Source organism: Pelodiscus sinensis, chromosome 30 (genome assembly GCF_049634645.1).
Source record: "Pelodiscus sinensis isolate JC-2024 chromosome 30, ASM4963464v1, whole genome shotgun sequence".
NCBI classification, from domain to species: Eukaryota; Metazoa; Chordata; order Testudines; family Trionychidae; genus Pelodiscus; species Pelodiscus sinensis.
Window position 1 is genome coordinate 1,455,775 of NC_134740.1, and position 11,674 is coordinate 1,467,448.

General features: G+C 55.4%; 1 protein-coding gene across 3 annotated transcripts; it reads left to right on the plus strand.

Annotated features, from left to right (window-relative positions):
• Nucleotides 1-450: 450 nt before the first annotated feature.
• LOC102452743 (uncharacterized) lies at nucleotides 451-11,640 on the plus strand. 3 transcript variants are annotated; one of them, XM_075911791.1, is made up of 7 exons: nucleotides 543-606; nucleotides 2,122-2,160; nucleotides 2,778-2,932; nucleotides 3,735-4,034; nucleotides 5,441-5,761; nucleotides 5,871-5,972; nucleotides 7,507-11,640. In XM_075911791.1, exons 3-7 carry the CDS (start codon nucleotides 2,815-2,817, stop codon nucleotides 7,698-7,700), a joined length of 1,035 nt encoding a protein of 344 aa, XP_075767906.1. In that variant the 5' UTR covers nucleotides 543-606; nucleotides 2,122-2,160; nucleotides 2,778-2,814; the 3' UTR covers nucleotides 7,701-11,640. The 3 variants fall into 3 exon arrangements, with proteins under 3 accessions (XP_075767905.1, XP_075767907.1, XP_075767906.1); XM_075911790.1 differs by lacking the exon at nucleotides 2,778-2,932 and having other exon boundaries at nucleotides 451-606; XM_075911792.1 differs by lacking the exons at nucleotides 2,122-2,160; nucleotides 2,778-2,932 and having other exon boundaries at nucleotides 463-606.
• Nucleotides 11,641-11,674: the final 34 nt, after the last annotated feature.

An 11,674-nucleotide genomic window follows, 5' to 3' on the forward strand; every position in this document is an offset into this window, starting at 1 on the left:
CCCCATCAAGGCAAGCCCCGAACCAAGGTTCCCCACCCCCGTCCCATAGTCCTTTTACCTCCCTTTCACCCTACACAGAACTAGTGGGGGCTGGAATGACCTCAAGAGCCATGAAATCCAGCCCCTGCCTGAGATGGGGCCTTGTAGACCTACCCCTGCCCCCCACTCCTGCACCCTCCCTCCCTCCAACACCTCAGCAGGTGTCTCTCTAAGATGGGCCTTAGGGACCTCCAGGCACAGGCCTTCCACGACCTCGCTTCAGTGCCGATACCCGAGCATAACCACCCCGCAGATGTTTTCCCCTCCCATCTGCCCTCAGGCTGCCAGCTTGGCCGGGGCTGTGACTCAGTTTCCCCACGCAGCGGAGGAGGCCTTTGCAGTGGATGACGTCCTGCTGAGCTGAGCTGCATTTGCAAGGCGCCGGAAGAGAGGGGGGCAGAGAAACATCCTGAGCGGGTGGCCAGTGTGTGGTTAGATTTCACAAGTGCCCAGATGGGATGACGCAACGCCTCGCGCCTGGTGTGGAGGCTGAGAGGCATGTTCACACCACCCAGCTCCCAGTTCAGAGTGACCGGCTCGGCATGGCGCGGACTCTACTTCTGCTGGGTAAGAGCCCCCCTCCACCTGTGTCCTTCCTTGCTCGCTTCTACCTCTCCTCCGGCCCTCCTGGCGGGCCGGCTCCCCTCCTTCCTTCAGCCTTTCTCACTCCCCCCGCCATTGGCTCTCTCTTTCTAGTGTGTTTCTTGCTTGCTTGCCTCTGTTATCGCGGTCTGGTTCTTCCGCTGCTCTCTCTTGAGCGGTCTCGTATCTTTCCTGCTGGCTTGCTGGCTTTCTCCTCCTCCCCCCGGCTTTTCTCTGCTTAGCGTCTCTCTGGTTTCAGTCTCTGCCTTGCTTTGCACTTCCTTTCAAGGGCGTCTCCTACTAGTTAGTGCTTCTGCTTCTCCATGCTGCGCCCTTGGTTTTCTGAGGATCCCAGAACCCCAGCATGGGCTAAGACCTTGGGAGGCACCGAGTGCAGCCCCCTGCCCAAAGCAGGACCAACCCAACTCAACCATCCCAGCCAGGGCTTGGTCAAGCCAGGACTTTAACACCTTGAGGGATGGAGATTCCACCCCCTCCCTCGGGAACCCAGCCCAGCGCTTCCCCACCCGCCTAGGGAAATTGTTTTTCCCAATCTCCACCCTAACCTCCCGCACTGCGATTTGAGCCCATCGCTCCTTGTTCTGGCATCCGCCCCCACTGAGAACAGCCTCTCGCCAGCCTCGTGGGAACCCCCTGCAGGAAGTTGAAGGCTGCTCTCAAATCCCCCCTCGCCCTTCTCTTCTGCAGATGGAACAAACCCAACTCCCTCAGCCTCTGCTCATAGGGCATGTGCTCCAGCCCCCGAATCATTTTGGTTGCCGTCCGCTGGCCCCTCTCCAATGTGCCTACATCCTTTCTGTAGTGGGGGGCCCAGAACTGGACACAATATTCCACATGTGGCCTCACTAGAGTCGAATAAAGGGGAATAATCACTTCCCTAGATCTGCTGGCAACGCTCCTCCTAATGCCCCCCGATATGTCACTAGGATTCTTGTCTACAAGAGCGCCCTGTTGGCTCATATCCAGCTTCTCGTCCACTGTAGCCCCCAGGGCCTTTTCTGCAGAACGGCTGCTTAGCCCGTCGGTCCCCAGCCTGTAACAATGTTTGGGATTCTTCCGGCCCAAGGGCAGGACTCTGCACTTGTCCTTGTTGAACTTGTTTTTCTCCTTTTCCTTTTTCCTTTTTTTTCTTTCCAGATCATTCTACTGTTTTGCTTTCTCTTTCTTTTCTTCCTGGCTTGTTTTCTGGCTGTCTGTCTCCCTGGCTGTCTGTCCTTCTGGGTCCTCTCTCTGCATTTTTCCTTTTCTTTCTTTCTTTCTTTCTTTCTTTCTTTCTTTCTTTCTTTCTTTCTTTCTTTCTTTCTTTCTTTCTTTCTTTCTTTCTTTCTTTCTTTCACATCTGAGCTGCGCTATCCCATGGTCCACTCTTCCTCTTCCCTCCCTCCCCACCTTTTTCCTAACATCCCAAACTCCCAGCATGCTTGTCCTCCCCTTCCTCCCGCCCCAGAACCATCACTCATCCTCTCTTCTCTCTTTCAGCCACTTTTCAGCTTCTGCCCCGGCTGGTGCTCCTTGCAGGTAATGTGGACTCCTGAGCCAGCTAGAGTAACTCATTTTGGGGTGGGGTTGTCTCTGGAGGAGGATTTCTCAGGGTTATGCTCTGGGGCTTGGGATCTTGAGGGTGGATCTGTGGGGGGAAACCCATCTGTCTCCCCCATCCGAAGATCAACCTCTCTTCATCCAGCCCAGTGGCCATTCCAGCACCAGCTCAGAGTCACCCTCTGTCACGTTACTGGATTTTGAGGGGAGCAGCCAGATCACTGCTGTACCCAAGGGGGGGAGTAAATTGGTGCAAAGGGGGCCATATGAGGTGTCAAACAAGCACTTACTTTCTACTGATTCTGTATCTGCTCTTCATATACCTTTATAATGTCTGTGTGTGGAGGTAGGAATATGTACTCTGTGTTAATACTGGACGCTTCTCTGTCTGTGGTTGAGCAATAGGCAGGGAAGGTTCACCCTATGGGCATGCTACTTAGCAAGTTTCCAGGGACAATCGGTCTCTTAAGTACCAGAGACCCACCTGAGAAGGAATCTAGGTGCCCGACCACTGACCATGTGACTGTCACCAGCTTAGAAAAGACCAGGAAGGATGTATAAATATGCCATGTGGCTGACTCCATCTTGGTCCTCAGCTCATCTCTTCATCCCAGAAGCAGTTTGCAGGGATCAATGAGCCGGAAAGACCTGTGGACCCATCCTGACATAGGATGTGCACCAAGGGCTGTTAAGCCAGCAATCATAGCATCTCTGCTAGAGCCTGCATCGAGAACTGGGAGATTCAATGCATGTAATGTAGGATGCTTTAACAACCTCACTGTCGTGATTTTCTTTCTTTTATTAATAAACTTTTAGATTGTAGATGCTAAAGGATTGGCTCAGTGTGGTTTGCGGGTAAGGTCCAGAGTGTAAATTGATCTGGATCTGTGGCTGGTTTCTTAGGACTGGACAGAACTTGTTCGGAGTAGGTGAGATTGGGTTCTAAAACCCCTCACTTGAGTGTTAGACCTGGGGCTGTTTGGGGCCCTGAGAGAGCTGGGGTGTCAAAGGGTTTTGCTTGTGAGGCTTCTGGCTGGCCATGCTGGCAGCTGAAGCGCTCTGTGTGACTGGTTTGTGGCCTATTTGGGAAGGTTTCCAGTCTGGGGGCTGTAAGGAGCCCCAAGATTGAGCAATTCGCCCTGAGCGGACGCCCTCAGCTGTGCCCAGTCCCGGCCCGGTCTGTCACACCCTCCGATCCCATGGTTGAATCAAATTGGTGGATTCTTTGCCCAGGGAGTCTGGAGGCTGCATGGGCGCATTGCTGCCCCCTAGTGGGAGGTGAGGGATAGGGTGTGCTTTGGGGGGCATCTTCCCCCGAGGCCTTGTGTTTAGGAGCATATTGACGCAGAACATCTGGCTCCTTCCCCATCTCCATTCCCACCTTCTATGGACCTTGCCCCACCATTCTGTACCCCTCTGCTCCAGGGGGGTGGGTCTTAAGTCTCCAATTGGGCCTGTCGGTAGCCAAATCTGGGGCAGTCAGGGGCTCCTCTCCTGGCTGCCACTTCTGCCTTCCTTCCCAGCTGGTGCCCATGGACGTTTTCCTTCCCCAGGTGTCCCTGTGGCCCCATCCTTGTCTCTGCAGCCCCAGAAGCCGGAGTACCTCCCCGGAGACACTGTGGAGATGACATGCACCGCTCCCCCTTCGGTGGCTGGAATCCAAGGCTTCCAATTCAACAACGATATTGGGAAGTCTATTTCAGTCACCACGTCTTCCACGAGAATCGAGATCTACAACACGAGCCTCATGGGATCTCAGGATGGGGGGTTGTACTATTGCAGATACTGGGTGATTGAAGCTGATTCTGTGATCAAGTCCAACTGGAGCAATAAGATCCCTATCAGAGTGAGAGGTGAGCTCGGTGAACCCTTGCAAGGCACGTAAACACATAGGCGGACAAAAATATGAGAAGGAAGGAGCCAGCAACACAGTCCCCCAAATGCCATTTAGATCCTAATGATGGCTGCCCCACACGGCTGATTTCTCGGTCAATACAGCCACCCAATACAGTAGACCAACTGCCAGGATCATGGCTACTCCATTATGAACACACCCACCAGCGAGGTCACCCAACAGCCAGCTCTTGTGACCCACCATGCCTACACAATGGCCAATAATATGACATTCAACGTTCAACGTGTCTACCTAGTGGCCGCCGGCCGCCAACATGTCGCTCAATTTGTCTGCTTATAACACTCCATGTGCCTACCCAATGACCAACAACATGACACTGAATGTGCCTACTCATTGGCCAACATCATGGCACTCAACTTGCCTATTTGTTGGCGAACAATATGACATTCAACATGCCCACACAATGGCCAACATCATGGCACTCAATGTGCCTACTAGTTGGCCAACAACATGACACTCAGTATGCCCACACTATGGCCAACAATATGCTTACACAACTGCATGGCATTCATCATGCCTACAGCATGGTCAACAACACAGTACTCATGCTTAGACAATGGCCAACAACATGATCCTTAGTATAATATATGGAGATATGCAATCTCACAGAGCAGGAAGGGACCTTGAGAGGTCATTGAGTCCAGTCGCCCAACTCTCACAGCAGGACTAAGTACTATCCCCGACAGATTTGCCCGAGATCCCTAAATGGCCTCAAGGATTGAGCTCAGAGCCCTGGGTTTAGCAAGCCAATGCTCAAGACACTGAGCTATCCCTCCACTTTACCCTACGACATGGTAGCCTTACCTAATGGCAAATTAGGTACTCAATGTGCCTACACCATAGCCAAAAACACGGCACTCAATGTGCCTACCCAAAGGCCAACAACATGGTACTCAATGTGCCTACACCATAGCCAAAAACAGGGCACTCAATGTGCCTACCCAAAGGCCAACAACATGGTACTCAATGTGCCTACACCATAGCCAAAAACAGGGCACTCAATGTGCCTACCCAAAGGCCAACAACATGCTACTCAGTTGCTCAAAACTTGGTACCCCATATCCCAACTAGTCTGACAACAACATGGTGAAGCAGAATCTGGACCCTGGTCCCATCCCGTCCCCGAGAAGAACTGGGTGTCTCCACTCCTAGAAACAGGTTGCCCAATGTGGAAATTAATGTCTAGCAACACTTGCCTAGTAGCAAGCTTAGAGTCTCACTTGCAGCTACACAAAAGTCCTCATGTAGGAAGGCCTGAGGTATAAGCTGAAACTTTATCCGTGTTGAGTTTGGGGCACCTCTCTGCTTTCTCCCCATCTCCTCCCCCTCCTGACTCATGCTCAGATTACCCTCCCTGGCCGGTGCTGACTGTGGATCCTCCATCTGGAGTGGTGAGAGACGGGCTCCCGCTGATTATCACCTGCACGGCCCCGGCCAATCCTAGAGAACGGCGGTTTCACTTCTACAAGGACGGAGGCAATTTCTCCCTTGAGGACATGGGGCTGGAGGGCAACGCAGCAGAGATGAGGGCCAGATCTCGGAATTTCCGCATCCCACAGGCTGGTCCCGACAGCACCGGGGAATTCGCCTGCGCGTACGAAGAGAACATGAACGGGAGGTGGCTTCTGTCCTTCAAGAGCTTGGCTGTCAATGTGACCATGACAGGTGACCGAACACACACACACACATACACACAGAGCAGGGCTACTCCCCTCCAGCAGGGGGCAGCAGAGATACCAGGCTGCTATTTTGTATCGATTTTGTCTTTTTACAGAGCGCAGCAATTTCTGGGTCGGGCAGCTGGCTTTGTGTGGACTCTTCTTCGCCACGAACGGCCTCCTCTTCCTCCTCTTCCACCTCTACATGATGAGGGAAGGTAATTGCCTCATTCTGGAGTAGAGGCACATTTCCCTCTCCTCCCTTCCTCAGTTTCCCCAGAACGTTGGAGGAGCCCTGATATTTCTCTGCCCAAGTCTCCCCTGGGAAAAAGGCTAGTGCTGGAAGTAACTCTGAGATGCCTACCAGCTCCGTAGCTTCCCCTAAAATCCCTCTGTCCCACCTGCTGAAATGCAGCTGTCTCTGGGGAGGCGCAGCCAGGTAATTGCCACCCAGTCATACTGCCGAGGCATCTGCCAGACTGAAAGGCAACTCTTTTGTGGGTGGGGAGTGGCAACCACAGTCCAGCACCCCCTGCTGGGTGCCCGTCCCACTCCCTGCAGCCCAGCGTCCCCTGCTGGGTCTCCACCCCAATCCATGCAGCCAAGTGCCCCCTGCTGGATCTCCACCCCTCTCTCTGCAGCCCAGAGCCCCCTGCTGTGTCTCCGCCTCACTCCCTGCAGCCCAGCGCCCCCTGCTGGGTCCCTGTCCCACTCCCTGCAGCCCACAGCCCCCTGCTGTGTCTCCGCCTCACTCCCTGCAGCCCAGCACCCCCTGCTGGGTCCCCGTCCCACTCCCTGCAGCCCAGAGCCCCCTGCTGGGTCCCCGTCCCACTCCCTGCAGCCCAGCACCCCCTGCTGGGTCCCCGTCCCACTCCCTGCAGCCCAGAGCCCCCTGCTGGGTCCCCGTCCCACTCCCTGCAGCCCAGCACCCCCTGCTGGGTCCCCGTCCCACTCCCTGCAGCCCAGAGCCCCCTGCTGTGTCTCCACCCCACTCCCTGCAGCCCAGAGCCCCCTGCTGGGTCCCCGTCCCACTCTCTGCAGCCCAGAGCCCCCTGCTGTGTCTCCACCCCACTCCCTGCAGCCCAGAGCCCCCTGCTGGGTCCCCGTCCCACTCCCTGCAGCCCAGAGCCCCCTGCTGGGTCCCTGTCCCACTCCCTGCAGCCCAGAGCCCCCTGCTGGGTCCCCGTCCCACTCCCTGCAGCCCAGAGCCCCCTGCTGGGTCCCCGTCCCACTCCCTGCAGCCCAGAGCCCCCTGCTGGGTCCCTGTCCCACTCCCTGCAGCCCAGAGCCCCCTGCTGGGTCCCCGTCCCACTCTCTGCAGCCCAGAGCCCCCTGCTGTGTCTCCACCCCACTCCCTGCAGCCCAGAGCCCCCTGCTGGGTCCCCGTCCCACTCCCTGCAGCCCAGAGCCCCCTGCTGGGTCTCCACCCCAATCCATGCAGCCAAGTGCCCCCTGCTGGATCTCCACCCCTCTCTCTGCAGCCCAGAGCCCCCTGCTGTGTCTCCGCCTCACTCCCTGCAGCCCAGCGCCCCCTGCTGGGTCCCTGTCCCACTCCCTGCAGCCCAGAGCCCCCTGCTGTGTCTCCGCCCCACTCCCTGCAGCCCAGCACCCCCTGCTGGGTTCCCTCCCGACTCCCTGCAGCCCAGCTTCCCCTGCTGACCCTCCCATTCCCTGTGGCCCAGCGCCCCCTGCTGGGTCCCCTTCCCCAATGTGGCTGTTTTTGCGGCCGTCCTCACGTGCTTCCCTCTACAGGTCGCAAGCCCACACAGGGCTCGGCTCGGGGCCAAGGGGAGTATTGCTCGGTCCCATTTCGGTTAGTCACCGATCAGCCCAGACAGTCTGGCCCCGCCACGGCGAGCGAGCCTCCAGCCCCACGCTCCTACCCCGCTGAGACGACGAATACGAGAAACAGATGTGAAGGCTCATCTCCTGACGGGGCGTGTTGAAAGAAAGAAAGAAAGAAAGAAAGAAAGAAAGAAAGAAAGAAAGAAAGAAAGAAAGAAAGAAAGAAAGAAATTTCATTCGCATTCACCCTGAGGCCTTTCCTTCCCTATGTATATTCCAGGCTGCGTGTATCCCTGTAAATGGCCCCTCTCCAGCTTTTCATGACACCCCGCTGGCCTCTTGAGTTTGGGTTCCTTCACTGTGGTTACTTTCTCCTCCCCATGGTGTGTGTCACGGGTCCCGCATTGCTGCCACAAACAGGGAGATTCCCCTTTGAACCACAAGTGGCAACTCCTTCTGCTGTGGCACTAGGCTGAGGTTGGTGGTTCCCACCAATCGCCAAGCTGCTTCCCGGAGCGGAGAACAGCCCCTTGGCCGTGACGCTGGAGGATCAGAGAGACAGCGACAGTGGTCGGGGGCCTATTACTGGCTCAGAGATATTATCATCTGTGTCTGATACACAGCGCACAGTTAACCGGTGGAACTCCTTGCCAGAGGATGTTGTGAAGACCAGCACTTTAACAGGGTTTATAAAAGAGCTAGATAGATTCACGTCCGGTGGGACATACATGGGGCAGGGAGGGGTCGGGAGAGGGGGAAACCTTTGCTCTGAGAGTCCACTCAGCTTTCTTCCCACCAAGGAGTGATGCAGTGGGGAAACTGAGGCACGGGTTGACTTCAGAACCAATGCTGGTGAGAGGAGCCATTGCAGAAGGCACCTTGTCACAGCTGTGGTGCGGGGGTGGGAGTGTGTGCAGCAGACGATGTGTGGCTGGATTTCGTGAGCACAAAGCCCTACTGGGCTGCTCAGAGGGGAAGGGCTGGTCGGTCTAATGGGTGGAGACGAGGCTGGTGGCTGAGGGGAGAACTCAGGCCTCAGCCCAGAGGAAGCCACTTAGCAGAACGCTAAGTGCTGGTCCCACTAGCCCAGTGTCCTGTCTGAGACAGCGGCCAACGCCCAGCGCTCCAGAGGGAGGGAACCGGACAGGGAATGATCAAGCCATCTCTCTCCTGCCATCCATCTCCACCCTCGGACACACAGAGGCCAGGGACCCCATTCCTTACCCGTCCTGGCTAATAGCCATTGACGGACCTAACCTCTCTGAATTTATCTAGTTCTCTTTTAAACCCTGTTATAGTCCAAGCCTTCCCAACCTCCTCCGGCGAGGAGTTCCACAGCTTGACTGTGTGCCGTGTGAAGAAGAACTTCCTTTTCTTTGTTTTAAAACTGTTTCCCATTCATTTCATTGGGTGGCCCCTACTGTGTATATTCTGAGAACGAGTAAATCACTTCTCCTTAGTCACTTTCTCCACACCACTCACAATTTTATAGACCTCCATCCTATCCCCCCTTAGTCTCCTCTTTTCCAAGCTGATAGAGATTCCACAACCCCCCTGGGCAATTTATTCCAGTGTTTCATCACCCTGACAGGCAGGAAGTTTTTCCTAATGTCCAACCTAAACCTCCCTTGCTGCAGTTTAAGCCCCTTGCTTCTTGTCCTGTCCTCAGAGGCCAAGGAGAACAATTTTCCTCCCTCTTCCCTGTGACACCCTTTTAGATACTTGACAACGGCTCTCATGTTCCCTCTCCGTCTTCTCCTTTCCAAACGAAACAAGCCCAATTCTTTCAGTCTAACCTCCTAGTTTATGTTCTCTAGACCTTTCATCATCCTTCTTGCTCTTCTCTGGACCTTCTCCAATTCCTCCACATTTTTCCTGAAATGTGATGCCCAGAATTAGACCCAGCTGAGGCCTAATTGGTGCAGAGTAGAGCGGAAGAACGACTCCTTGTGTCTTCCTCAAAACACTCCTGTGAACGCTGCCCAGAATCTATTTTCCTTTTCTTGCAACAGCGTCACGCGGTTGACTCCTACTTAGCTGATGAGCCTCTCTGACCCCTAGATCTGTTTCTCTAGGTCTCCTTCCTAGAGAGTCGCTTCCTCTTCTGTGTGTGTGACTCGGATTGGTCCTTCCTAAGTGGAGCACTTTGCATCTCTCCTTCTCACACTTCATTCTGGTGCCCTCCGACCGTTTCTCCAGTTTGTCCAGATCATGTTGAATTAGGACCCGTCCTCCAAAGCACTCGCAACCCTGCCCAGCTTGGGAGCATCGGCAAACGTAAGAAGCGTCCTGTCTATGCCGATATCGAAATCGTTGAGGACGATTTTGAACAGAACCGGTCCCACCACAGACCCCTGTGGATCTCGACTTGTTCTGCCCTTCCAGCAGGACTGGCCAGTGACAATCTACCACCCTTCCCGAAATACCATCCCTCACTCACACAGACCTCTGGGTTGTGGCTTTGTGGGCGGAGTGTCCCCATGCCGGGCGCCCCCTTGTGGGCAAAGGTCTCCTTGCAAGACTCTTCTTACCTGTCCTTTCTCTCTCCCCCCCCCCGCCCTCCCTCCGCCGCCCGCCCTCAGAACTAACCCTAACTCATCCCTCTCAAAAGATCCCTCTCTTTCTCTTTCGCTCGCTCTTCCTCAAGGGGGTTGTTTGGCTTCCCCATTCGCCCTGCAGTGACACTTCTCGCCCCCAAGCAGAAGATCCCGGCAGGGCCCAAACGCCGGTGGGGTTTGCTCATCATGTGGTTTCCCCGGGAATGATTGTGGGGTGAGAAGGGGATAGGGAGGGGCTGAACTTGGGGGTTTATGAGGATGGCAGCGTAACGTCCTGTCCAATCCAGGCCACGGAGCCCAAAGGCACATGGGGGTGCAGTGGGGAGTTGCTGTTAGCCCAGCCTGCTGAGTCCAGGGACGTAGGAGGGGTCAGCATGTGAGAGCTGATGCCCCAGTCTTCTCAGAGGTGCTGCGGCAGTGGAGGTGCTAAGGTGGGGAGGACCCCGTCCTGAGGAGCCTAGATCCTGCAGGGGCGCTCCAGCGGGAGGGGGAATGGGCGGCAGGGAGAATTCAGCCCCATAGCAGAGCACACGCAGCACCCGGATCCAATTGATAAACTCCCCTCCGCCCCAGGAGAGTCACCCTGCTACATGCGCACACCCCAGAGTATTGGGCAAAGCTGGTAGCCCACCCCCGTCCCATAGGGCCTTTCCCTCCCTTTCATCCTAGTTGGGGCTGGGGGGGACCTGGAGAGCCATGGATCCTGCCCCTGCCTGAGATGGGGCCTTGTAGACCTACCCCCGCCCCCACTCCTGCCCCCTCCCTCTATACCCCAGCAGGCGTCTCTCCAGGGTGGCCGTCGGGACATCCAGGGATGGGTGTTCCACGAGCTCCCTTCAGTGCCGATACCCGAGCACAACGACCCAGGCAAATGGTTTCCCCTCCCATCTGCCCTCAGGCTGCTAGTGTCACATTACTGAAATGGAGGGAAGCAGCCAGATCGCTGCTGCACCCCTAGGTGGGGGTGTTGGCCCCAGAAATTGGTCTGGGGGGAGCCATGTGGGGTATTGAATGGGAGCTTGTTGTTTTCTGATCCTGTGTACACTGTTTATGTGACTGTATAATGTCTGTGTGTGTAGATCTGTAATCTGTGTGGAAGCTGAATATTTTTCTGAATGTGGTTGAGCATTGCTATGGACAGGCTGAGTAGCCAGGCCCTGTGGAACAATGGCCCTTGATGGCCCAAGGACACACCTAAAGCAGGAGGGCGGACACCTAAGAGCTGCCAGCAGAGAGAGGCTGAGGACCAGGTGACCGGCTGAGACCAGAAGAGGCCAGGAAGGGGGTATAAAGAGGCCATGTGGTCGATGCCATTTGGTTCTCAGCTCAGCACTTCATCCCAGAGGCAGCACTGCAGGGATTGAAGAGCCCGGAAGACCTGTGAACCCATCCTGATCGTAGGATGTGCAATAAGGACTTTTAAACCAGCAGCTGCAACATCTCTGCTAGAGCCTGCATCGAGGACTGGGAGATTCGGTGCATGTAACGTACTGTACTTTAATAACCTTACTCTCAGGCTTTTCTTTCTTGTGTTAATAAACCTTTAGATATAGATTCTAAAGGATTGGCCCAGCGTG